The sequence below is a fragment of the Phaenicophaeus curvirostris genome, chromosome 6, assembly GCF_032191515.1.
Source record: "Phaenicophaeus curvirostris isolate KB17595 chromosome 6, BPBGC_Pcur_1.0, whole genome shotgun sequence".
Taxonomy (NCBI): Eukaryota; Metazoa; Chordata; class Aves; order Cuculiformes; family Cuculidae; genus Phaenicophaeus; species Phaenicophaeus curvirostris.
In genome coordinates, this window is record NC_091397.1 from 55165806 (window position 1) to 55191634 (window position 25829).

The 25829-nt window shown below is 40.0% G+C and overlaps 2 protein-coding genes across 2 annotated transcripts in view; both read right to left on the reverse strand.

The window, feature by feature from the left end:
* NFE2L3 (NFE2 like bZIP transcription factor 3) overlaps window positions 1-25829 on the reverse strand; it is a 280625-nt gene that overhangs the window by 178707 nt on the left and 76089 nt on the right. The window lies entirely within an intron of this gene.
* SNX10 (sorting nexin 10) overlaps window positions 6829-25829 on the reverse strand; it is a 34691-nt gene continuing 15690 nt past the window's right edge. The window contains exons 3-7 of the mRNA XM_069860238.1: window positions 20509-20595; window positions 18480-18580; window positions 17785-17883; window positions 9446-9661; window positions 6829-9008 (exon numbers count right to left, since the gene is read on the reverse strand). Coding sequence (XP_069716339.1) covers window positions 8930-9008; window positions 9446-9661; window positions 17785-17883; window positions 18480-18580; window positions 20509-20595 — 582 coding nt within the window. The 3' untranslated portion in view covers window positions 6829-8929. The remainder of the gene's footprint in view (window positions 9009-9445; window positions 9662-17784; window positions 17884-18479; window positions 18581-20508; window positions 20596-25829) is intronic.

The following is a 25829-nucleotide window of genomic DNA, read 5'->3' on the forward strand; positions in this document are numbered from 1 at the left end:
TTTTGTAGCATCAGGTCTCCCAAGGCTCTCACATGTCAGGGGAGTGATGGGCTCCTTCAGGGGATGAGGCAGAGCAACTAAATTTAGTTAGGAATCCTCTTCCCCAGGCTAATGTTGGCCTTTGAGAATAACTCTCCCCACACCTTATGTACCTCAGTCTCATAATTCAAAGCAAAGTGCCTTCAAACAAATGTATGAAGTGAAAAATGGTGTGTTGACACAACTGGGAACACAGGTACACTGGACTCTGTGGGTCAAATCCTGTCTGACACTAAGAGCTTGAAATTCCCACCAACTAGACTGAATATTAGGAAAAATTTTTCCCAGAAAGGGTCATTGGGCACTGGAACAGGCTGCCCAGGGAGGGGGTTAAGTCACCTTCCCTGGAGGGGTTTAAGGGACGGGTGGATGAGGTGCTAAGGGACATGGGTTAGTGTTTGATAGGAATGGTTGGACTCGATGATCCGGTGGGTCTCTTCCAACCTGGTGATTCTATGATTCTAAACTAAAGCCCAGTCTCATGGTGAGAGTCCTGGGTGCAGATCAGGTTGTAGGTTACTACCAGATGGCTGTTGCCTTCAAGGAAGGTAAGAGCTGGGTCAGACCAGCAGTCCTTGTGACTCCGAATCTGCTCTCAGAGACCACCAGCAAACATGAGGAGACGACCACCGGGGCGTAGGGTGATGCCTCCCACCCTGGGTTACCTGTCTAGCCTTGTGCGGGTTTCAAAGGGACAAAACCATAAGTCCCAAATTTGGAAAAAATAGCCCCAAGAAATAGTCACGTAGCTAGGAAAACACATTCAAGTGAGCTGCTAAAATATCTCAGGGGGTCCAGACCCAAGCGAGGGATGCCCTGAAGAACTCAGGGCTCCGTTTTTAGGTGTTTAACACCTTCACCTTACCCAGGCTTTTTAAAGAGCTTGGCTGCTGGCTGCCTTTTCCTTGCAGAAACCCTTTTAAGAATGTATTGCTTGTATAAGAAATAAATACTGCTTGTATAAGAAATAAAATTGGATCAAGATTCCTGGCACTCAGCTTAGAGGTGTGACTTCTTCTGAAAAATCACAAGTGGTTCTTTTCTGAAGCACAAGGCAATACTGTTCTTTTAAAAATGTTTTAATTACCTGTGTAAATAACATGAAATAAGAACCTATGAGAGGTCTTACAAACTGGAAATGTATGTCATTTTGAGAGCACAAACATATGAAAAAGAAAGGATAGACTTTGTAGTCTGCTTTATCATTACCATTATTGATCATTATCATTTATTAAAGACTCAGAATTTAATGTAAACGTAAGTACACTGAAAATTTCTAGAAAGCTAGGAAATACATCCAGAACTTCATCTACTACAAATTGTCTTTCAGAAACAAAACCACATTTCTACTGTGCTTGAAAATTACTGTTTGAACATGTTGTCCGCTTCAAAGCAGACATCTTTCTGTTCTCAGGAAAAAATTAACTATAGCACATTCAAAAAGGCCACCTATTGGCTCAAACAAGAATGTCATTTTTAATCTGAGTGCCATTCGGAAGACAAAATATTTTTACCTTCAGAATAAGCAGCACAAAGTTTTTTCTATCAACTTCGATTGCATCAACCTTTGATATTTCTTAACCGCTTCTGCTCTGAAATTTGCATTTAGTATTCGTGCATAAATTTGAGCAGGACTTCTGTATTGGTGTAACTTAGAAAACATCTGCAGCAAAGATATTTTTGTTCTGAAGAATTATCTATGAGGTTTTTCTGTATTCAGTTTTCTATATAGGAAACTGATATGGTTTGATAGGAATGGTCGGACTCTATGATCTGGTGGGTCTTTTCCAACCTGGTGGTTCTATGATTCTATATCACGTTTTTGCTTTGCTTTCTAAACAGTCATCAAAGAATAAAAATAGCGTAAGAATCCACCAAATTGTTCATCTCGGCTGACGACTGTTTTCTTACCTAGAAGCAAAACCCACCCCAATTAGTAAATATCAGTAAATACAAGTAATAAATACTCATTTTAAATTTGTCAGCATCCAAAGTCAAGGGTGTTACAGTAAAGTTCTACCAGTCAGGCTTATTTTAAGTATATCCACAGGAAGTAATCAAAGAAAGTGCAAGTACTTATAATTACAATATCCATTTAAACTTAAAGATGTTATGGTTTGTTGTTAAGAATAACGCTAAGCTCAGACATGTGCTGAGACACTTAATATGAAATTACCTGTGCCTGATTAATATTTTAATACAAGAAACATTTGAGCAAAACATATATCTGCAGTAGTACCTGAGTGGTTTGCCACACCTGATCATTAAAAAAAAAAGCAAAGATACAGTCAGTGAGACAATGATTGAGTCTGGACTGCATAACACCATAAAAGACAAATTATTCCCTACTTTTGGGGGAAGCCTGAGCTAGCTGACATGTGTGAAGATTGTTTAATTTATTAGAAGACACTAAGACAAAAAATATTCTTTGAAGGAGCACAATCAAATTGTAATCTATTGGACTGAGTGGAGGGGTTTTTGTTTCGAAAACAAGGAGGCTGAAGCTATGATCCAGACTATTTGTTGACATCTATGAGAGCAATGCAAAGGCTACCACAAAGCTAGATGTAGCCCTTCAAGGAACACATAGCTGTCCTTCTCCAAAGAGTGTGCTAATTGGTAAGGACAGGTCTCCAGCACCACACGCTCAACGCTACAGAGATTCCCACACCTTGGACTGAACGCTCGCGTTTTGGTGCCAGAACTCATATAACCATCGTGGCACAATGATGGGAGACAAGGCCAATGCACACATGGATAAGGTTGACCAGAGGATTCAAGCCTTATCATTGCATTTTATTTTTAATTTGCGTTTGCCATTACAGTTTTTGCAAACAATTATGATTTCCCCCTGTTTTACCTCTTTCCCCTTTTCTCCTGATCATTCTGCAGAAATGACACACGTGAGCAAACAGTGGATCTAAGTGACCACGGAGGGAAAATGTTCAACTACCAAAAAGCATAAAGCAAAGAAATTATGAGAAAAGGAAAAATATCCTTTGCATGGCATTTGTCACAAGAGTAGGTAAACGCTTTGCAGGGAGAAATATGATGACGTCTCATGGAAACCTTTTAAAGTAATTTCTAACAACTGCATTCACTAGCGGGGTAAGTCATTAACAGGTTGCCAGGAGAGAAAATAAAAGCTCCCAGTCTGTTTCCGTACAGTCTGCACTCAGTGTTATTACTATTACATCAATGCCTAGAAATGATAATGGGACAGGGTCCTCCATAGCTAGGCATCATGAAAAAAAAACACCAAACCATATTCAGAGGTCATCATCAACCAGCAGACAAAGGCAGTTTGCTTACTCTTGTCTTTGTACAAGGAAGCTGAGGGACATCACGTGCAGAGTCATCCTTGCTGCAGCACCATGGAGGTCTGTCCTCACCCCCCGAGATCTGGTCCTCAACCCTTCTCAAGCATCATTTTCCCTTACAGCAAGGGTGTCATGGTCCAGGGTGGAAGACGGGTACCTCCCTGGTCCTTCCTTCCCCAGGATCATGACCCAAACCACCCTATCCCTAAACCCCTCCAGCCCTTGGCAGCCCAGAGCCGCCTTCTAAGACCTCCGATGCCGCAGCACCAAGTGCTCAGTGGTTCCTGGGAGGTTCCAACTGAAGATCTAGCTGAGTAGAAGCAAACCCCATATGGATGAGGCAGACCTGTCTTCCGGGCACCTTCCCTTTTCACCACACCAGGGCTGCCTTGGCAGCATTTTCATCACCACAGAGCCAGGAAAGCCCCAGCCGGATGCCTCTGCTGTCCAGGATACATCCCTCCTCTCCCTCCCCCTTCTCTGCTCCACACACGCATACACATTTCTCTCTTTTCTTTTTCCTTTTGTTATTTATTTTTTTTTCTCTTTCCCATTACTCCTTTAATGCAGAGCAGGGCTGCTGATTACAAAAGAGGCAGTTTGACTCCAGCAATAGGTCTTCTTCACTAATCCTCACTGTCATGGAAATTCCAGCTGCTACAAGAATAAGAGGCTCAATCCATATTTGCCAGCTCTAATATGAAATCTGTCAGGGCCCAAATTAATGAGTTCCAAATTCCTTACATCACGATAACAGGTTAAGACTGGTCAATTAATTACATAAATCCTTCCCGATTCATTGTGCATTTTCAGGAGAGATTGTGTCTTACATAACCGGGTGACACGAGGCCTTTTGGCTCTTGTTGTTCTGCAGAAAGGCCTCCGCTTAAGTGCAGCTTGCCTGCCACGGAGGCTGCTAAATGTCACGCCGCAGCAGGGTCTTAATTGGTTTTGTATAAAAAAAGATACTGAAAATTATTAAAAATAGATGAAAATTTATATATATAAAATATATTGTATATAAATATATAAAATATTGAAATATTAAATCTGTAAAATAGTTTGAAATATTAAAATACGAAAATATAATACAAAAAAATTTAAAAAGGGGGATTCTTTTAAATTTTTCTTGAATTGTGGAGCCCGGTGTTGCTGCGCTGTGGGGTCCCATGCACGGGGAGCTTCCCGGCGACCTGGGATGCTGCCTATTTTTTCCCTTTTTCCTTTCCCCCCATCCCTGCTGAGCTCCATCCCCAGCCCGCGGCCGCTTCTCCTGCTCGAGGAGCCGCAGGAGGAGCTCCGGGGAGGGAGGGGGGTGGAACCGAAGGGGTGGGGAGCGACAAAATGGAGAAACGAGCAAAAAAAAAAAAAGAAAAAAAAGAAAGAAAAAGAAAAATAAGAAGGGGGATATGTTAGAGCATCCTCACCCCCGCGGGGGTCGCACCGCCTCTCCCTGCCCCGCAGCGCCCCCTGGCGGCGCCGGGCGGGGGGGCAGCGCCGCCCCCTCCAGCCCCGTTGCCAGGGGCGGCGGTTGCCATGGGTTACGGGATGCAGGCGGGGCAGGCTCGGGATGCCCGACAGCGCGCGGCGGCCCCAGGTAAGGGCTGGGATGCGGGACCGGGATGCGCAGAGCCCCCCCGGGATGCGGGACCGGGATGCGGAGCCCCCCAGGGATGCGGAACCCCACCCAGCGTCCTGCCTACCTTTTCCTTTAGTTGTTTTCTTCCTTTATTTTCCCCTCTTTCTCCCCCCGCGGGCACCCGGCATGTACACACTCCCGCGGGCTAGGGGGGAGGGTCGCAAATTTAAAAGAAGGAAAAAGCTCACTGCGTGTTTTAAAGGGAGACTCGAATTATTTTTTCTAAGGAGATTTTATTCCAGGGAATAAAGGGAATGAAGCTGTTTAAGACGTTACAGAGTAGTTTTAGCACCGAAGAAAAGAACAATTGTGTCTTTCCTAAAGGACTAAGGCTGTCCATTAAAAGAATCAAGCCGGTATTGGAAATACTGAGCTAGATTTTTGCATCATCATAAAAGCTGGAGCGGGGGGAATCCCATGCCCTAAATCCTCCCTGGATATATGCCTTGCTTCTACTCCTGCAATGACAGGGAGACCACGAAAACATACACATTTTTTTCTAATCACTACTGAACACATTGACTTACTAGATGATCTTTAAGGTCCCTTCCAACTCAAACCATTCTATGACATTAGCAGCTGTGCCTTGCCTTCTACAATGCACCAAGCCACAAATATTGTGTTCCTACATAGTTTAAATATTGCTCTGGAAAAAAATATTCAAAATATCACATGTCCAAAATAATAATAAAAAAATACTCAGCCGCAGAATTTGGCAGCGTTTGATGGTAGGGCATTTAAGATTATGAATTTTCTCAGTGCCTATACAACTATAGTGCTAGTTAATGAAAAATTATCACACAAAGAAATTTTTCTCATCTTTTTTAAAGTATATTTCAATTACACTGTAAGTAAGTAACAGGTTACTTAATATCAGTTTAAATATTCTTAAGTTACACATTATAGAATTTGATAGCACATAGGACCCGAGTTGTTTTCACTTCTTCACATTTTCTGCAAAACCAGTAACAACAAACGCAAACCCAGTGTGTGCACATGTAAATATACATATATACACATAAATATACATATATATGTATATAAACATACATATATGTGTATATATACATGTATATGAATATATCTAAATATACATATACATATGTGTGCGTGTGTATATATATACATACACACACATTACAAAAATAGTTGAAAAGTAATTACACATGGTGAGTTATAAGGTGATTAGGATATTGAAATAAAGAAAACCTTACCAGCAGGTTTAAAGAAAAAATAAAAAGTGGTAACTTGTTTTATTTAGTTAGTTAAAAACTTATAATAAATCATCATAAAAATGAGAATTAAGTTCTAAGCAAAAGACAAAGCAAAGATTTTTGAGCCCAGAATTATTGCAATTGGATATAAATTAGCAATAATAATTAGACGATATTCTAAACTAGATATTAGCCTGTTTAAAAACTAGCAGGTAGTACCAGCATTATTCAAAACTAAAAAAACAAGAATCAAAATATTAGTGATGAACTGAATCAAAATATATTAGTGTTCAAAAATCACCAAATCACTCAAGTGACAAGACATTACAAATAATTTTTCATTTAAATTTGCAACAGTTACATTTGAATACTCCAAAATTAAACAAAATATCTTTAAGCATTTATATGCAGTTACAATATGGCTGATACAAAAAGACACACTAGAACATAGAATACTTTTCCTTCTCCTTTAACAAGAAAAATTCCAGTAACACTAACTACACAAACAATATTCAAAAGATAAATATTTAAACAAATTTCTGTCAAAGCTAAAAAAAAAGTTCTGCTATAGTAGTCTCACCATTTTAATAGGGTGACAAAATAAGGACAACAGAACTATTAGAAAACAGATATTTATTTCAGAAACATCTTCATTTGCAAAACACTGGCACACAGATAAGCTCTTAGAATTAAGAAAATAAAACACAGCCACAAAGACTCTCAAACCGTGTATTTTTGTAATTTTTGTCAGATATTGAGGAGTGTTAGCGGGCCAGAATCGTAAAGTGCTTCAATATTTTAAAAAAAAATCAACAAAAAAACCCCAAAACCAAGAACAAACCACTACCCTAACACTGCATTAAATAAAAACACTAATACCTTTCTCAGACGTTATTCCAGTTTTTGGTTTTATATTTTCCCCATCTTTTAAATAAATCTGCTAAACAAGTTCTCGTTATGTGCCATCTTAAAAAAAAAAAAGTCAAATAATCAAAACGTCTCTGCCTGGCAATAACAGCTATTTTTAAGCTACTTTCAATGATAACTTGTTGCTTTAATTAAATGTTATCACTTCTACATGAAAATAGCTTTGCTGTTAACTCACATACAAGCTGAGAAGGTGAATAGATACATCTGTGCAATTCAATAAGACTGAGTAAAAAGAAACATGGATATTTATCTTTTAAAAGCGCTACCATCAACAAAATACGGTGGCTTAAAGCAGTTACTTAAGTGATGCTATCCTCAGGCTATTAAAACATGTTTCTAAAATTACAGAGATTCCCAGCTGGATGCTGTAAAAAAAAAAAAAAGCATGCCCACACACGCCTGTGCTAACCTTTATCAGCTGTCCATTTAATAATCTATTGTTTCTGTAATTCACAGGTTTTAAATATTCCTTCTTTGAAAGCATCCACAGAAATGCTGAAACCAAAAAAAAAATAGGCCAGTAACTGCAGGACTGAAGTTAATGGGAGCTTTGCTAGGGTGATCAGACCCCCTAGCTCTTTTTAATAGCAGTTAAATGTCAAGTATAAATACAACACCACAGTGAAACATATTCCTTTGACAGAATCTGAGACAAGACACTAGGCAGCTGCTGTTAACAATAACGGACAAACCTGACGTTTAATCAAAATAAGTGTTGGTGGTTATGAAGTTGCATTCAAGCCTGCCTTTTGTTTGTGAAAAAGTCAATATTCCAATGTGTTAACTACCGCCACAGTGAAATCAGCAGCTCCTGTTACTCCCAAAGAGTGAAGAGGTTCACGTCCGTACAGCACGTTACAGCTATGTAATTATCATCATCTTGGAGAGGGAGATGCATTCCATTTCAAGCTGCTAAACTAAAACGTCTCTCCCAGCATCTTCAAATATAGATGCCTGAAGTTAAACATGCAGAAAATGAAACCCTGACCCTAGGAAGGTCAACGCAAAATTCAGCCATTGGTTTCAACAGATCTCATCCAGGATTTTCACTGGGAATGAGTATCTGTAATTGCCTGGGAACTGAGAACCTCCAGCAAGCCTAGAAATGATGTCTTTTTAATTATTATTTCTAACTTCTAAGCAACCAAGCTCAAGAGCTTCAGCCTTCAGTTCTCATGTATGATAAACCCAAGCTTCCCATAAACATTACAGAAAGACCAGAAGAAGATATAAATATATCTCAAATTGTCAGCAGCATATAGTTTGTACAAACGTCGTTTTGCTGATGTTGCTGAGCTACTTTAAAAAGTTAATACCTTGTGGGGTATGTAATTTCATCAGCAATGTCAAATGACTTCTAAAGATTAAACTTCTCTGCTGTAAATTACAAAAAGATGGTCCAAATATGTTTGATAGGATATACCAACTTTTAAACTGAGGAATGAAGTTACCTTTATTTTTCAGATCCGAGACACGCACTCACTTAGGGAAATACTTTAATTGCCACATATGCCAGTGGAACATGACTTACCCAATACTGAGATTTTAATAGTCACAAAAACCTAAATGCAATAGGTAGCACGTAGACCTGAATCAACATACATAACAAAACAATAAAATAGGATCAAGGTTTGTTTGAAAATTTTGTAAGAACATACGGTTGTACCAACGGCACGTCCTTTAGGTACGGGTTACTAGCCAGTCATGTTTACATGGTATGCGTAACCAGTAAACAGAGCAGAAACCGTCCTGTACTGTCCTTAAGATAGCAACACAGGAATGATTTTTCATGATTCTTCAGAAGCTGGGCTTGGTTTACATCCACATGAAACGCTGTCATCACTAGGTCTGAGCCCAGAGAATGAACTGCAGAAAAGGGGAGAGGAAAAAAAAAAATAAAAGGAGGAAATTGGTTTTCACAACACACTCAAAGCCTGAGTAACAGAGGAGAACTTTAATTATCTCCAGTCACAGAGAGAGACAGGAAATTTGGACTTTTAATTAGCCATTTGGAGTGCAGTTGGATATTTTTTTAGCAAGATAATTTAAACGCGAATAATTCAAGTCTGACTAAATGAAATTCACATAATCAGAATGCAGATAATTGAATTTCTACTGCATTCATTAATTCAGTGTGGAGGTGTGTGTGAAGACTTCTATGATGAGCTGTCACAGCTCAATAAAATCTCAGTCAATTAATTTTTTCATTATCTTAGTATTACATCAACAAAAAAGTGAAGCATGCGCATGTGTGTGTGTGTATATATACATATAATCTCAAAGTAAGGAAATACAGAAATCACCTCTCTGAATCGGAGTCTGTGTCGTTTTTTCCTTTTTTTCTCTCTTCATCTTCTATAGGAAAACGTCTGTTCAAAGAGGCAAACTTATGAATTGCATCAGCAACAGAATATTTGGTCTGTCCAGATACACAAGCCTCTATATCTTCTGGACTTAGCTGAGTCTGTAAGAAGAGGTGAAGCCTGCTGTCTGAAAGCAACAACGCATCTTGTAGGATCCTAGAAAAAGAAAAGTCAAGTGGTTTTATATAGTTGCGCAGACACATATATATTCTAAAATGTTTTACCAGAACAAATTCTAAATGATGCCCTGCTTTTAAGTTTTCAGACGAATCCTAAATCACTAACAGAAGGTAACGAACATGTTAAAATGATTAGGTGTGTGTTACATTCTTATTACGTTATTTGGAATTTTAGGCGAGTAAAACCACGAAGTTAATAGTTAAGCACATCTGCTATTAGAATAACTTCAAGGACATTTCTTCCATTTAACCATCTGTTATTGCCACATGGATCAATTAATGATTTTTAGGCAGTTCAGGCATACACTCTTACAAAAATTTAGTCTCCATTTGACAACTTTTTTTTTTGTTTAAATATCTAAGCTTTTCTAAAAATGACAAGTTGCCAGGTTTTTTTGGTGGGAAAAGTATGCAAAGAGACAAAGAACTTCAGACACATGCAGCACCAGGACTTCAAAATACCTGTACCCAGAGCCAAAACTAGCCAAAATCATTTACATTTTTATAAATATGCATGCAATTAAGTTAGAATGAAAATGCTAATACTGAACGCTGATTTAAATTTATTTGTAACCAGTTTTCAGAGAATCTTAAATACTACTTTGTTCCAGTTATTCCTTTGAAAAGTCCATTTTCATCTTTCATTTATATATACTTTAAAATAATTCTTCAAATAAATTTAGCACAGAGTATTTACTTATATCAAGTGAGAGTAAATATAACGCAACACACTTCAGTAACACAAAGTTTTAGAGATACTTTTACAAGGACTGAGAATTCAGAATCATTATCACTATTTAAAAAAAAAATGCAACTGTGCTGCAATATTTCTCTAAAGCAGCCGTTCTTAAATACACAAAACATAGAATACTTAACAAGCATTCATTTATAAGTACGTGTAATTTTATTCACATAATAAAGTCAGAACCTATGACCATGCCAAACAGCGCTCCACAGAAAATTAAAGTATCCTTAAACACATCAAAACTATCGAGAGTCAATATTTACTTATTTCTACCCATTTAGGTAGGTTACAGTTGTTACCAAAAAAGTCATTGCTATGTAATAGGAAACAAGAGATGACATTAATGTAAGAACTAGTAAGAGCAAGAAAGAAATATTGCATTCAATAGGTACTCTGACTGAAATGAAAAGTGTAACTGATTAATTCCTTCTCTCAAATAAGATTAATGGAGTGTTTGGACTGAAATGTTTTAAAACACAAATACATTCTGAAAAATGTTCTCTAAAGTGGCCAATATTACAATAACGTTTAATAAATACACTAAAGGATTCCTGGGTTGGTCTAAGCCTATGAAAATCCGTCAAATCAAAATAAGCAATAAGAGCTATCTAACTGAAAATGCAGGATATTTGTATACACACACATTTCATTTGCCTAGGTAAACACATACCGTCTCAAGTAAATAATTCAAACTTTGACACTTTCCAATGAGGAAATGTCTGCAATGACCCTAATGATGTACCAGGTGCATTTGAAATTCAGACTCTGAAGGAGCAGATTTCGCTAAAGTTCAAAATAAGCACAGCTTCATACCTAGAGAGAGCCTTTTTAATCCAATCTAAATTCTCAAAATTTTACTTAAAAAGAAACATAATAAAAAGACATTTGTAAAAATCAATGCATGCAGTGTATTAATATACAGGAAAACTTCACAGTTTAAAAGAAGCCAGCAAATGCTCTGTAAAAGGGATTAAAACCACAGAATTTACAGATCCACGCACCGTGACAGCAACAGCTTCATGAATAAAGTTTGAAAAGCCATCACTCACTGGCCGCTAAAAGAGGATTTCGGACTTGACTTGATAAACATAAATTCCACACAAAGGCAAACATTGCAACAAAAAGTAAAAGAAAAAGTATCATTCCAAACAATAAATCCACCTTTATAGTTGACACGCTTGGAGAAGTAAACATTCTCCTTCCTCTTCCCCTTGAAAAATATGACAAATAACACGCTGGAGTTTACTGCAGTAACTACTGTTTTTCCCAGGCTTACGAGCACAATGAGGGGATGCACATTTCTGCAATTCTACCATTTGCGTGTCTAATGCCAAGTAACCCAGCAAAACGCCAAGATGTTAAATTCTGTGGATGGCATTTAGTTTCACAGATTTTCCTCTTGCTGGACCTTCAAAAGTTTCCTGTCAACCAGTGAAAACACAAGTAACTAACTGTTCATGAGATTACACTACACTTACAGCTCTGTTGCTGTTTGAAATGTATTTTATTTTCTTTATAAAATAATGGGTAATCTTTAAAATTGATTTTAGATGGTTTGAGGCATTACACCAGAGAAGTAATGAGCACTAATGTCAATGATATTGGACACAAATTCATTTTAGCTTTATTTCATGTCCAGTACAATTCTGCTAAGCCTTGAACTGCTAAAGCACTGTTATTAACTCGGCAGTAACCTAACACATGGAACAGCAAACAAAAGTGATAAGAGTACAGACTGATCAGGACCTCAAGGCTACTGTCCTTTTTCTGCAGCTATAATTCAATTTCCAATTTTACTTTACATTGGACTCATTATTTCACAGTGATTTTCTTTTCTGCTTTATAGTGCCATCTGGAGGCAAAAGGAGAGAAGAGAATCCAAGGCAAAGAAATTGAAAGATGTTCATAAAGCTAATCACAATTGTGTGTGTTTATGTATGTGTGTGTGTTCATAAGGGGATAGAAGGGATCAAATACTCAGTGTATTTTACAAATCATTTGAAACCATTCTAAAAGAAAATATATGAACACCTTTCACCTGGACATACCCTTGAAGCATTTCTTCTTTCTTTTAATTAAAAAATAACTTCTGCTTTTCCTGCCCCCTCTGAACCAACAGGTTAGATTGCTTTTTAATTGCATCCTTCAAGCAATCAAAATGAAAAATAAATTCTGTGCCATCCTTAAGTGTTATGCCTTCCCGTTCAAAATACTCCTCCTCTGAGGAAATAACCATACATTTGTCAGCAGATGTTACTAGTAGTATTGAGCACTGGCAGAGTGGTTGCTCTCCAGGGCTTTCACTGTCCTGGGGATTCACTGTCTGAAGGGTTGTATATCTGAAAAATAGATTTGGCTCCAAGGTCTTTAAAAGTAAAAATTACAAAACACCACCTGACAAATTAAAAAGGCAAGAGGAGAGGCAGAGTGTCATAATATTAATACTCAGATGTCTTCGCAGAGGCTGAACGTATGCACAACTTCAACACAACTGGTAGCACTCCCAGTATTTCTCCAACAGTTTTATTACAGCCAGTGTCAGTGCAAAGCTGTGGTTACAGCAATGTAAATCAGTTCTCGCTGCCGTCGTGCTAATGGAAGAGTCATGGCTCATGGTGATAATTTCTATAAACTGACTGGGCATATTTAAGAGAACAACAGACTTTCTATGCACGCCTGGGATACGAAGGAAAGGCTGAATCCTGCAAGTCTTGATCCTATCAGTAGTCATTACTTGTCAGAGATCTCACTCCTCTCAGCCAGACTGCTCACATGCATAATGACTACTTATGTGATTAAGGAGGCTGCAGGATAAGGCTCTACATTTGAATTAGAGATAATAAAATCACTTTTTATTCGTGGCCATGTGAATCTGTGGTTGTAAGCTTTCCGTAAATGCTCGTGACCTCTAGACCTTTAAGGAAACAGGGACAAAAAAATGTCACTTTACAACCAGAAGAAATGTCATTTTTGAGGAAATGCTGGATACTATACAAGGAGTATTTCTCCTTCCCTGTGTTACGGCAAGAACATTTGTAAAAGACAAAACATGTGTTTAGTCGTATTTGGACAAGGTCCAAAATCTGGTTTTCTTCAGCATGATTTTATTAGGTATATTATACACTGTTCTGCTGGAGGAGAACAACATATGGCTGAACAGCACAACTTAATCCTAACTAAAGATTTCCTGTATCTACTGTAACCTAATACAATGACAGATGCACACTTGCATGTGTGTGGAAGGTTAACACTCCGATGTTGTTTTCAACAAATTTACTCTGCCCGTTTACATCATATCACAAGAGCAAGGGGAAGGAAAAAAAACAGAGGAGTGGAGAGGCAGGGGGGATGACAGCCAGTGCTATGGTGCCCTCTATTGAGCATCCAGCTCCTCACCCCAGCCCACAGCCCACAGTAAACAAAGCCCCAGCTTCCCCTCAGAAGAGGCCAACTGTGTTTCCTTCTTCATTTTTGATAAGGGAGAAAACATCACTGAGAGCAAGCAACTGCAAAGCAACTGCTGGGCATCTGATAATCCTTTCCTAATTGTATACGTTAAGTGACACAAGCCTGCTAGGCATTATTCCCTTCACTCACCAGGTAGGAAATATTATCAAGGCTCCACTGGAAAGAGGCAGCCACCACTCACCCGATGTGACCCTACCTGCCCCAGAGCCACCCATGCTCCTACCTGAGCCCCAGAAAGCTGGCACCCATCCCCTTTGTAGCCAGTCTCCCACTTTGGGCATCCCTGAGTGGAGACACCTCTGGCAAAGAGTCCTCCAACCCTGCACCAGCTCCTGCTTGTGGGACTGTGGTGAGGAGAGTGAGGAGGGCAGCAAAACCTCTGCCAACTCCATAAGCATCTGAGTTTTGGGTGGCTTGTTTGGCACCGAGTGAGACTAATGCACAGCCACGCAGATCAGCATGACCTTCACCTCCTGTGGATCCAAACACTCCATTTCTCAACACTCCTGGTACATCTTCCACCCCATCATAAACTGCATGCTTGAAAACTGACTGAAGACTAATTCTTTTCCTAAACCACACAATTTTGGGGGATTCTATTGTGCTCAGTTAAAAAGGGTCAGAAATTGAACCCAAATTCATTTAAAATGTTTTTCTTAGTTTTCTAATAAGTGAGCACAAATGATTTTCTGTGAAAGTAATCTAAACCCCAGAGTTAAACCTGTGCAGCTATAAAGGAACTAAAGCAAAGAGGATCTCAAAGAGCCTATTATCATAAGATAGTGTTTTAATTTTGACCTCCAATTTAAGAGTAAACTTTTCCTGTGAATTTACAGACATCCTCAAAGGAATGAGGATGCTTTCCAGGAAAACCACCATTTTCCTTATTCTTACAAAGTAATTCATAATTGAAGAGGGGCTAGCTGACTTCCGTTAATGCAAATGACCTCTTGAAATATTAAATTATGCTCAGACAAGAAGTGAGCTTTACAGCTCTTCATCATTCAAGAGATAATGATCTATTAGACAAGCAGGTCTTACCTTGCAATTGTGCAGTAGATCCACACCAAAATGGGACATCTGTTTCCAGATTTCACCAAAGAAATCTAATGCTTTGGTTTAGTGTCCAGCTGTTGACCTAATTCTCATGCTCCTGTGCTCAGTATAGAGAAGCCTCACAAAAGCTCTCTAAGTACACATCTTGCCCTGTACTAACTTCTTCTGGAGTGACACATGAAGGAAGACAAGAGAACTCAATAGCTGCCCACATACAGGTAATATGGAGGAGCTCACAGGGCCAGAAACTGAACACCAGAGAGCTTCCAGTGCCCAATCCCTACTCCTCAGACATGTGGCTCCTGCCCAGGCAGACACTACAGCAACCTGTTCACACAGCAACAGGCACTGGGCACAGAGACTGAAAGATCTAATCTCCTTTTCAGAGGTGGCTTGGATTCTGACAACCTTACTATGCACCAAGTGCAGAGAGGGGCTGGGGTGCCCACATCATGTGCAAACATTGGAAAAACGTTACTTCCAAACTCCTTCTCTGACAGGTCCACATAGACTCAAAGCCCATTTCTTCCCACTGTCACAAAGAAACACAGTGGGGCTGTGAGCTTGTGCTCTGCAACTGCCCTTATTGCTGGGGCAAACGGAGCACTCGGCTTTGCAGTTATGGGTTATACCACCCAACACAACTACTTTCTGTCTCGTTTCCTGCCCCCTTCCTAACGTAACAGGGAGGTCCATCTTCCCCTACCATTGCCACACTAGAGAACATGCAGCATCCAGACCTAGAGCTTTAGTAGCTATGTACGTACGTGTGTGTGCGTGTGTGTATACGCTTTTGTTAATGAGTCCCACAAATTCAATTTCAGAGAAAGAAATAACAATCTTTGCTTCAGATTCAAAAAAGGAGGAAAAAATCATCACGTACACTAGCTGAGACAGTAAAAAGATCCCTTCAGTAAGCATTGCAGAAGTGCTAACCAGCAGAGGGCAATGGCACAGCATGTAACCCTATCCTTGAAATTCCTTCCGACTATTCCCCAGGGCTGAGAGAAAGCTGATACCTTTCTAAACAGCATCCAAGTTCAAAGATTTAAATCGTTACCTTACAACAGATATGCTTCTTCTCCCACTCCTGCACTAACAGCAGCAAGTTAAAATGCTCTACATGCTGTCATTTTCAGCTTTCAGTAACCATTTAAGCTACAGACACCCACAAAACTGGAGAATGAGGATATGTTTTAAGACAATCTACCTCTGTTTTGCACAGGGTTGTAATGATTTTTGATGCTGACATATTTTAACTTGTTACCAGATTGGCTTCTTTGTCATTTTAAACCGAGAATGATTTTGGAAATGCAGTACTCCAAGCTAGAACTGCTCAGACACAGGGAACCAAACTACAATGCCCTTTGGCTGATCATTAATGTTATCACCTCAAGAAGCACAGTCACACTATTTCACCATTCTTCTTTCCTGAGGTGCAAAAAAATAGCTGATCTTTTTCTCCTTTCCCTTCCCTGTCTCTCACACCATCAAGTAGTATTTATTGGCTATCCTTTGGCCACAGAGCCTATGTAACTATATACAGAAATTTTATTCCTGCAGCTCCTGCAGCTGTTAGCTCTCCTTGCCTTCACCTGTTAAGCCCTACAGCCTCAGGACTAGTGATTTCTTGTCTGTTATGGAGGCTTATAACTATATCACACTGACTGGAAAAATCATGGGTCCAATATTCCTCTACTCACTGACCACGAGGCTGTTTGGATGGTCTGCTTTTTCCTTTGCTTATGCAGTTCTGATTCATGGAAACATTGATACCAAAAGATGAACAGTCTCTCCTTGCAGCACTTCACGATGGCCTTAACCTAAGCCGTGGCTAAAGATAGTCTGTAAATGGCATGATTCCTGCCCCAGCAGCTGTGAGCTGCCTGCTCTCACACCAGTAGTGTCAGGGTACTACAAGAATGGTAGAGAAAGCAGAAAATTACCCCAGCAGGGTCTCTGCCACTGTAGAAAGTAAAGTGGTTACAAGAGAGCGAGCGAGGGATGCAGTACTGAAACTCATACGGTGCTCCCTTATGATGCAGGTCAGACTCTAGCTATGACTACACAGTTCCTTTATGCTAACCCTTTACATAGCTGCACAGATGAATGATTTTATACAGATTGCAGCTGTACTGAATGTGGTGATAGATTCTCGAGCTTATTTGTGTTAGTGGGACAGGTAAACAAAGTAACTGGCATTATAGAAAATATCTTTATAGGAAATATTTTTCACAGAAATGGTCATTAAGCACTGGCACAGGCTGCCCAGGGAGGTGGTTGAGTCACCTTCCCTGGAGGTGTTTAAAGACAGGTGGATGAGGTGCTGAGGGACATGGTTTTGTGGTTGGACTTGGTGATCCTGTGGGTCTTTTCCAACCTAGTGATTCTGTGATCTGTGTTAGGAGACCTCACTGCAGAACTCTCCAAGGTTACCAGTGGTTCAGCCCACAAAAACTGATTTACCACTAACAAATAGCAAGATAAATCTACTGCTATGTGAGAATACCTAGCTCATTCTTGAAAGCTAGAAACTGACATCATGGTGAAAGATCTCCCACCCTTAGTACAAAACTGCAAGTGATATAAACCCAAAATTATTATTTATAACCAATGCTACAAAACACAATGGAAAAGCCCCAGCTGACGTTTCCTTACAACCAACAGAGATGAAGTCACGTGTATGAAATATGACTTTGCAAATAAACCAAATGTGTAACAAGTATAGATGACCACACGGTGGCTCTCAAGTACCAGAGATGAGCTATTTTAAACCAGAAAACTGATGACATCATAAAAATGCCAACATCTCTAGAATAGGAGGTACTTACTTTTCCAGGAATTCTTGCAGACCCTGTCGGCGATGGTCCACATGATGGGGATTGTTCATATTGAAAAAGGGAGTTTTAGATGGCAGTTCAGGTAATTGTCTTTACAAACAAGAAGAAAAAACATTGTTAAAACCAAATGCGAAACAGCAGAGAAAAATGCAATAAGCGATTGACAAAACTCCAAGTATGTGAACAACATGAGTCATGTTCCAGAACCTCATGAAATCAAATTTTGGAACAAAAGGCTAAGAAACGGGAGGGCTTCTCACACATTTCAAAAGGGAAAAATAAATTAATCTGAATTTTCTGGTCCAGTTGTTAAGCCTGCTTGCATGTCTGGCTGGGTGCCTCATGGTTTTTACAAAACCTGGGCACATCCTAAAAGTGCAGAGAGAAGGCATGTATACCTACATTAGATAGCTATTTCTGCTACCTGTGTGCAGCAAAAGGAAACACAGATCAAATATGTTACAAATCAGAGGGTGGGTCACCAAACAAAGGCTATGAGTACAAACCACATTCTTCAGGGTTTAAAGCAGAGAAAATGCCCTATGCAGAAAAAACTTGCGCTAGTAAGTGCTAGTGAGAAACGCAGGACGTTTTCCAGCTCCAATTTCTGCAGTTCTCAAAATTAAGATGAAACAACCCTCCTCTTCACTGTCAGATTATTAAATAGCCATAATAAAGTTGCTCACATAAGCACCGCATTGCTCTGAAGCCTCTGCCGAAGCCAAACAAATTCTCGAAAGCGTCGTCTAACACAGGATGTTTTCCTTGTAAAGCACATACTGTTTGTCTGTTGGGAAATAAAAAACATTTTACTTTGTAAATCAGCTTAAGCTCAAGTGCAAGCATGATATTAAAAAAAAAAAAGCAACATCTGAGATGCTAATCCCTGAGACATCAATAGAAAGCTTCACATGAATTCGGTTTAGGTTAAGGACTTCTCAGACAGGACTGGTGACAGTTTCTACTTCTCACTTCACTGGGAAATATTTTTCATCACTTGACGATGAAAAGACCTCAGAAAAAAGTTTCAGCAGATAATGACAATCTTTGCAGGCAAAAAAAGAGCATGTTTAGCTGTTCTAGTTGTAATCCTGCAAATAGTTAGCAGAGTTATTCCAGTGTGCAATCCTACTTAAATCAAATGAAAGAAACCAACATGACCACTCTCTGCAAGCAGCAGCATTTGGAAGTTTTCCCAATGAACAGTGATAGTCCACTAGAAAATGCCAATTCATCAAAAGGGAAACAATTCATAGAAATTAAATGCTTTTTGCCAAATTTTTCTGTGGAGAAACTCCACCTACCAGAGAGGAATTCATTATATACCTCCCTACAGCCCAATCCACTCTCAATTGTCTGCCAGGAGCCACAGCTCCTAGACAGCCACATGATTTCAGGCTGCAGAAGGCCCAAGGATGCCAGCTTTCTGAAGCAGACAAGTACCTGGGACCTCTTATGCTTTGTGAAGCCAAATGCTCAAAGAGAGCTTGGTGTGAGGGGAACCCAACTGCTCCAAGAGCCTGGAAGACCCAAGATTTTGCATCCATCGAGTAGCCTGGATGGAAAGACCGACCTAGAGACTTGGTCTCTGGAAACTCTGGCAACACGCACTGGTAGGGACCTGATCTGATGCTTGTCAGCTTCAGAGACACTTGGTACTGAATTACAGAACACTGGGTCTAAATGACATCATTCCAACTTAGCAGTCACTGGGAAAGTCAATAATATACCTCCATCCAGAAACATCAATGCCAATGAAACAGTAACATAGCATCCACCTGGCTAAATCTACAGAATTTCTATTCACCAGATGTCAGAAATATAATTGCTTTTGAATCAGTACTTAAACTACATTACAAAATGTAAGTTTCACAGCTCTGATTGCCAAACAGGAGAGAAGTACTTGTTACAATGGACATTAAATAAGCCATCATTTGACTACTTGCAGTCATTACACTTTATGCTTAATTTCGATCTTGTGTCAATCATTATCTGTACAAGTCAGTGTTCTCAAATTCTTCTCCTAATACTTAATACAATTCACAAAAAATTCTTGACACTGCAATTAAAATCCCCAAACTGCACTTTAGGGAATTAGGATAATTCCTTGCACGTATCATGCGCTGAAGAATAATCAACAAAACAAAGTTATGTATATGACAAATTTAAGACTCAAGAGAACTGTAAGTCTAAGTGCACTACCACTAACACATGGTCAGCTACAAGCATAAACCTAAATGTAATTACTTGATATATCCAAGCACAAGCATAATATGAATGTCAAGGCACATTGAAAACAACCACACTGCAGCAACCAAATAACCTGGCAAGAAGAACAACTGCAAGAATTTAAAGTACAAATACCTAGACACTTTCTTGAAAGGAAAGTTTTCCCATGCACACCTGAACACCAAAATCCTTCTCTACTGGTAATACATCACTGACTGTGACAGTATTCTAGCTGGTAAGCAAAGCTAAAAATAGCCTCTGTTGCAAGACGTTCTGGACACAATACCAAGTTCACAGACCTCCTACATGGCCTTTGGCCAACCCACCTTACCTGTTCCACAACATCTCAGTAGTTAAAAGGAGAATAATACCCTCCAGCCTCCCAGAAGCCATACGAAGAAATACCAATAATACCCCAAAGAGAACCATGGCTTGGACAGAAACAACAAGAGCCCAATGAATGTGTGCTGGTATTTTTATACTTACATGAATAAATATCTCGTAGTCTATGTAAGAATGCCACGAGTCTTCTTTCTGTGTCCTGGGGTCTCGCACCAAGACAGTTACAAATTCCTGCAAATGCATAATAAAAATCAAGCAATTAATTTCAGAAGACAAAGGCAGTCTGAAAGACTTTTGATTGCTCTGCTGTTCCACAAACTACCGTGCTCAGATTAAAAGCTGAACTGCTGTTTTATAGGATTTTGCAACCCTATAAAAGCAGAAGCAAAAGGCAATGAATCATCTGAGCTACACCACATGTCCGGGAAATTTCTTGCCAAACTGCAAGCTGAAAAAGAATATTTCAGATTAAGTAATACCGGGGAAATTCATACATGCTTCATGCATGGGAGATTCGGTGATCTCAGCAGCTACAAACTAAAAACCTAACATTCAGTCATACATGTAAGAGAGAACTAGACAGGTATTTTAAATTTTTCCCACCCCTTGCAGTCAACATTCATAAAGAATGTATTACAAACTTGAACTAGGTACCCAATACTTACATACAGCATTTTATTTGCTCCTAAAGTTCTTTTTCTCGTTTTATCTACATTTTTTAAAATCTACTGTTTATACCAATTGATTTCAGGGATCAGAGGTCAATGTTCAGCACCTCCATGAGGAGTCCAGCCCAGCAGAAAAGGAAGTACCACTATTAATTATCCTGGACGCAATTTGACACAGGAAATCAAGGTAACAAGCCAAGCATCCCAGATGCTCCATGGAAGGAGATTAATCCTCCTTTTCCATACTGCACATCCTTTTGGATTCACCAACAACATAAGCCACAGAGCATGACTGAGGATGCAGGACTAGGGCGCTGCTCTCCCTATCTACCCAAGGAAGCAACACAGCTTCCTCATTTTCAAAGGACAGTGATATAGAGTATTTGTCCTAGATGAGATAAGACAACTTCATTTCCTTGTAATTCCTACAAGGATAACTTGGAGGTATCTCGAAGGAGAACCCTTTCACAGAAAAGGTCGTTGGGCACTGGAACAGGCTGCCCAGGGAGGTGGTTGAGTCACCTTCCCTGGAGGGGTTTAAGGCACGGGTGGATGAGGTGCTAAGGGGCATTGGTTAGTGTTTGATAGGAATGGTAGGACTTGATGATCCAGTGGGTCTCTTCCAACCTGGTTATTCTATGATTCTATGAGTGTGAGATGCCTGTGGACATTTCTAGGTGTCAATAATGGGAACTGGAAGAGGGTGAAGAATTAAACATTGCTGAATAATGACCATGTGAAAACCTGTATTCTGTTAAACAAAAAACAAACAACAAAAGAAAAAGCCTGGTAAATCTGTATGTTCATAGCAAGATGGAAAAGGTTTCTTTAAAACACAAAGGTTGAAAGTGTGCCTAACTACCTGCTATTTCCCAAGCAAAGGAACGGGCTGGCCTACTTCAGTTGCTTAAACAAACTATTCACCAAAAGAGCTAAGCCAATCCCTTAAACAATTACTCAGTTAAAGAAAAGCAGATCATTTTAACTTTTAGATCAGTTCCACGTGACAGGAAGGCACTGCACATCATCTCCAGGTATAGGAATCAACTGTGGTAGGAAGGACCATAACTCTGGTAAACAACATGCTTTTTCAGTAGATCTTTACACAAATCAAGAAATCCTGAACTTGAAAGCTCTCAAAAGGTGTCTCTCCATGCCCAAATCACAGATGTTAGAAATAAACCACCTACTAGTCAGCCAAGTCCTCTCCCCCCACCACACATGCTTCAGTGTGCATCCAGTGGCAACCTTCAATGGATCAACAGAAGAGCATTGACAATCCTGGACAGAAAAGAGATTTTTTTTCCTGAACAGTTGCTGCACTCTGTAAATGGCAGGGAGGTGTTCGTGGTCTGGATTAAATCACTTACCACACTGACTTTCGGGCAGTACTACTTCAGAGATTATTTCTAGGTGGTACTGCTTCAGGGATGGGGAGCATGTCACACATGTCTGGATACAGCCTATGGTTTTACCTCATTTAGCTCAGCTCCTTGTCACAGGCATGTTTTCTGCATTATTGTTAGATAACCTTTTGGGGTGTGTTATGAGCATCTTGCCAGAGAAAGCTGATTCAAAAGGCTCCTGCCACCTCTTTGGCTTCTTTCCCTGCTGAAGAGCTCCAGGGGCCAGATTCTCCTCTGCTTTGTGTTCTCTGCAGCTTTTTAACTCCCTACCAATGTGGCACAAAAGGAACAAATTAAGAGAGTTGCGGTCATTTCTATGAGCTGAGGGTCATGCCTTTACACGCAGAAAAACACCAGTGGAGAGAGGAGGAAGTTATTCCCCCTCCTGAGTGCTGAACAAAGGAGATTTTCCAGTTTTCTTCCTCTTGCTTTACTATCATATTTAGCATACCTATACAGACACGACATACTTTTGTACTCACTGTAACATCTTTTCATATCCATAGTCTTATCTCCTTGCAAGTTTCTGTCTTCTCAGCCTTCCATTTCCCTGCATCTCATTCTTCCTCAGTGTTGCAACCCTTTATCCTAAACATACTTTTGTCTCTTTCCTGAGCCCTAAATTCATCAGTCCTGCAAGCTGGAAGAAGGGGAAGTACGCCAGGAAGCATTAAACAGGACACTGCTCTCCCCTTCAACTGCTGTAGCTCAGGAGTCACAGTTCCAGGTAGCTCACTCATAACTGAACCTCAGTCCCCTTCCTCTCATCCACTGCCCTAGTGGTTTCTCATCACACTTCCTTTCGTCCAGGTTGCCCAGACTACTTCATATCCAAGTAACCTTCTATAACTCTTCTCTCCTTTGTACAGAATCAAAATTGATATTTCTTTAAACCTTTATTATACCAAAGGATTGCAATAAAATGTTGCATTAGCATCACAGCAAACTGCAGCCCTCACACAGTCAGTGTCAGCTCCTTCAACAGAAGACTGGGAGTATCTTTCTTTTTCCCCCTTTATTTACCAAAAGATACCAATACTGAGTTCAGAATGAAGCAAGACAAATATTAAGCAACTAGAAAACAAAACCAAAAATGTACAGTCTTTCTCAAGACCTATGGTTACTTCTGTACAAACATCTTGAATCCAGTAAGTGTTAACCCCAATCCCCGTTAGCAGTTTCTGCTGCTCTGAAATAGTGGCATTGCACACTTAGACTATTTTTGGTTTGGTGTTTTTTTGATCTTTAAGGCCTTCTCCAGGATACGAGACTCCACTGGGACAACAATTTTGATTGAATCAAAGCAGCTCTAACTGCACAGTATAGATGCAGGTACACTGCCAGAAAATGTGCTTATGCCTCCCTGTCCCCATAAAAGTAGGATTGCAAAGGCCAATATTCACATGTAGGCTACATTAGGGTCCAAGCAGAGTTAGGTGTCAGAATTTTCCTCTAGGAAACTGCTGTAGTATGCTCAGTCCATCCTAAGCTCACTGGTCACAAAGAGTCACCAGATTACAAAAGTTTTGAGTAATAATTGCCTTTCTCTCTGTATACTCTCCCTTCCCTCTCCATCTTGCTAGAAAAATTAGGCTATTTTCAATAGATATTTCTATCTTCAAGCAATGCACTGTTCACCTAGGGGAGGTGAGGCTAGCCTCTCCCTCCCACAGCCCACATGAACACTGACTTCAGCTTTTGTCACAAGACTGCATTGCCATCCAGTTGCACAAACTAGGGTGCAGAGCCCAAAGAGACCCAAGGCTTCGGGGACTTTCCTTTCATCGGCTGCAATCCTTTTCAAGGTGCCTTCTTCCCCACCCAGTTCTGCTTGCTTTTTCCAGAATTGCACATCCAGCTAGTGCCACATTATACACTTTCCACGCTGGGATTTTTGAGGATGTTTTTTGTTCTGGTTTTGGTTTTAAATTGAGAGACACAATACACGCACACCTATTAGGCATTCAAGAATTATGCATTCTGTAACACACAAGTGAAAATCATCTCAAAACTAGAACCTACTGCTGTCAGCTCAAAGTGTCCAAGCTTGATCACGGAGGCCTATCGCAGCGGGAACAATATAGACTCAACAGAAAGCCACTGGGAAAAGTCACGTCTCCATTTATTCCTCCTCCCTGGAAACTGTTAAATTGATAAGCAAAACACTTCCTGTCCAAACTGCTAGTGTTATAGCTTTGATATGGATCCCAGCAGCCATGCTGGCCAAAACATTCTCTTGATGGACTTCAAACCTGCCCCAAAAGTCATCATAACTACGTAATCAGCTGGAATTAGCTGAGCAGCTTCCCTGGCTGGAAGCTTTTTTAATTCCTAGCTAAATTAATTCCTAGCGCTTTTAATTCCTAGCTAGAACAGCCAGTTGAGGAATGGCACCAGTGGTATTTAGCTACTCTGTCCTCAAGATCATAGAATAACCAGGTTGGAAGAGACCCATCGGATCATCGAGTCCGACCATTCCTATCAAACACTAACCCATGCCCCTTAGCACCTCATCCACCCGTGCCTTAAACACCTTCAGGGAAGGTGACTCAACCACCTCCCTGGGCAGCCTGTTCCAGTGCCCAATGACCCTTTCCGTGAAAAATTTTTTCCTGATGTCCAACCTGAACCTCTCCAGGTGCAGCTGGAGGCCATTAAAGTAGTCACGGTCACACAAAAATGACAAAATAGCCAAAGTGACCCCCATCCCTGGTTTACACTTACTTACTCATAGTTACATCCTTATGCAAAGAACTTGAGTGCCGATAGAGTTAAAAGGCAGCACTGAGGTCATGTAGATGCAAACACGGAAAACTAAAACGCTCCCATTTGGATTTGCCTCAAAAGGAAAAATACACCATAAAAGCAGCTGAATCAAACACAATTTTTTTTGTTTTTTTTAACTTGCCCTCATGTCCTGTTGGAAATATTTCTGCATCATACAACGGATTCTTAGAGAGAAGGATAGACAGTAGCCCTCCTATACAGAATCTGACCACAAAAACTGTGTTTCTCTTAAGTCTATTTCTAATATTTTCTTATTGGGAAAACAGGAAATCTGACATGGAAACGTCTATTTTTAATATGGGAAAAAAAGAACTACCACAAGGAAGAGGAATAAAAATAATCCTGCATTGGATGATTATTTGCTTCATTCATTCCAGCTGCATTTTAATTCAAACCGCTGTGCTCAGAACAGTATCAGGTGATAAGCTCATGCTCCATGGCGCCACTGTTACACATCTGATTAGTCAATAACCCCTGAAGAGTCATTTCCCACAAAGCTTCAGAGAAAAAAGTTTCCCACCAGGTCGCCTGTTTGTAAAAGGCTCAGCCACAAAAGACATGGGGCTTTTCACGCTGGGAGTGCTAGTATCTTCACTCCATGCAT